This window comes from Pygoscelis adeliae, unplaced genomic scaffold, assembly GCF_000699105.1.
Source record: "Pygoscelis adeliae isolate BGI_AS28 unplaced genomic scaffold, ASM69910v1 Scaffold252, whole genome shotgun sequence".
NCBI classification, from domain to species: Eukaryota; Metazoa; Chordata; class Aves; order Sphenisciformes; family Spheniscidae; genus Pygoscelis; species Pygoscelis adeliae.
In genome coordinates this window covers 1,296,269-1,298,303 of record NW_008824185.1, presented here as the reverse complement: position 1 = coordinate 1,298,303, position 2,035 = coordinate 1,296,269, and the positions used below count along the sequence as shown (strand labels likewise).

Sequence of the window (2,035 nt, the reverse complement as noted above, 5' to 3'; positions counted from 1 at the left end):
AACTCTATGTGAGTATATCGAAGGTCAGAACTGAACCCTGATTTGAGCTCAGATCAATATAACCATGTGACTTCACCAGCTCCACCTAAGCGTAATAAAGTAGCCATTATATCACTGATTAATGCATTTCATGTTTAAGTAAAGATACAGATCTTTATTTAAATAAATGGCAGTCCAAGGAAATGAAAGTCAGTGTAAACCAAATGAATGCCTTGCTGTACAAAATGTAAAAACCCCAGCCATTTATCAGAGTGTAGCTTAATTATTCTGAGTGCAAGACAGTAAATCTGAAGGAATGAGAGACGTGCTAAGAAACCAGACATTAAAGCTGCAGAAGGAGAAGAGGCTGATGGATGGATTTAAGTCAAACATGTCACCTCAACTACGGCGCACAAGTTTAAAGTACAGCAAGCAATCTTTATCCTTAAGTGCTGATGAGAGCTGGACACTTCCAGTTGGATCCAAGAGAAAAGTACGCAAACAGTTCTCCAGTCCTTCTGCCACTGAAGAGAGCAGCATTTTCCCTTTTGAGACTCCTACTGCCTTGAACTAACTTTGCATCGTCTGTTTCATCTGTGCCTGCCATGGCGTCAGACTACAATGAATCTTCTCCTTCCAGAGCATCACAGTTTTCATTCTACACTCTGTCTTGGCTGTCCCTTAGCAAGATGACTGTATGAAGCGCAGGCTCTGACGTACAGCATGAGTTAAACCCCCAGGCTGTCTGCTCTTAGCAATGCAGGGTCTGAAGTACAGGGCAGTTCTAACTCCATTCCAGCAGAAGCCATGCAGGACATCTGCTCCATCTCTGGTCACACTTCTGTGCGTCCTGTGAAGGCAGCCGGGCAGGAACTGCTATTTAAATTTAGTTCTTGAATAAATAATTCCTATTTCCTAGTTTAGAAACCGGCATATATACAATCCATACATACAGATATAGATACAGTTGTTTAGAGTTGGTTGGTTATATACACATAGATACAGTTGGTCGTGTATAACAACCTGTCCTAAACTGGCACATATGTCATTGTAATTATTTTTATTAGAAAAAACTTTTGGCAAAGAATCTTCCTCATCCATTTGGGATGCACTATTCAATTTACATTCTTAGAAGAGGAAAAATACCCCCCAGAACCCTCCCAATTTGCTTTTCTGTGAATATTCAGTTTGGCTGAGTTTATATATTTAGAAAGTAGAAAACTAGTACAGCCAAGGAAAGTATAAAATGTTAAATAAATCCGAAGTGTTTGCATATTATGAAACATTTTTTAAGTTTTGGTCTTCCCAAGTGGAAGTGGAGATTGTGTATTATGGTGTGACATAATATGTGCGCTATTTTAAACTGTATTACGATTTAAAATATTTTACTACTAAAGGAGAAGCACTCAGATCTTAAACAAGCCAGGCTTAGAGTAAGAGCCAGCAGTAATAAAACTGTCTTCCAGCTGCTACTGTGCAACATACCAGCAGAGCCTTTCCTGTTGGCTGCTAGGGTTTATGTTACATTTAACCTTGAGCTGTTCTGGGAATGATGTGGGGCATGGTTGCACTTCCCTACTCCATCAGGGTCACACTAGTGTGATGATACACCATCAACATGGCACAGCAATGAAGACATCTACCAGGGCTCCTCCAGAAGGTACTGAGCATTTTGTTTGCACAGACAGCAGATCTGGCTCTTGAATTCTTTCTTCCTGCTTCCCTTAGCCATATACAACCTTTGAGAGTTTGATCTTAAGCGTTAGAAGAACTCCCAAGAAAAGGTCTTGCAGATTATGGTGACTTTTCATCCTGAAATGACAATTTCTTTGTTATTTCAATATCCTTCTCCTTCAATGCCCCAATTGTAAGTGCAACATCCTATCTATTTGACTTAAAGCAGGAAGCCTTAATGCTAGCAAATATGAGGTCCCTAAGGAAACAGATACCTCTAATGCGCAGAGGCCTGTTAGCCTTGGTATAACCACCACGGACTAGAAGGGAGAGAGGCAAGACAGAGAATCCTGTCAATTTGGTACATTTATTTAGCAGGTTC

The 2,035-nt window shown here is 40.3% G+C and overlaps 1 protein-coding gene across 1 annotated transcript in view; it reads right to left on the bottom strand.

Annotated features, from left to right (window-relative positions):
• LOC103925719 (transmembrane emp24 domain-containing protein 7-like) overlaps nucleotides 1–586 on the bottom strand; it is a 33,243-nt gene extending 32,657 nt beyond the window's left edge. The window contains exon 1 of the mRNA XM_009334468.1: nucleotides 555–586. Coding sequence (XP_009332743.1) covers nucleotides 555–586 — 32 coding nt within the window. The remainder of the gene's footprint in view (nucleotides 1–554) is intronic.
• Between the last annotated feature and the right edge of the window lie 1,449 nt (nucleotides 587–2,035).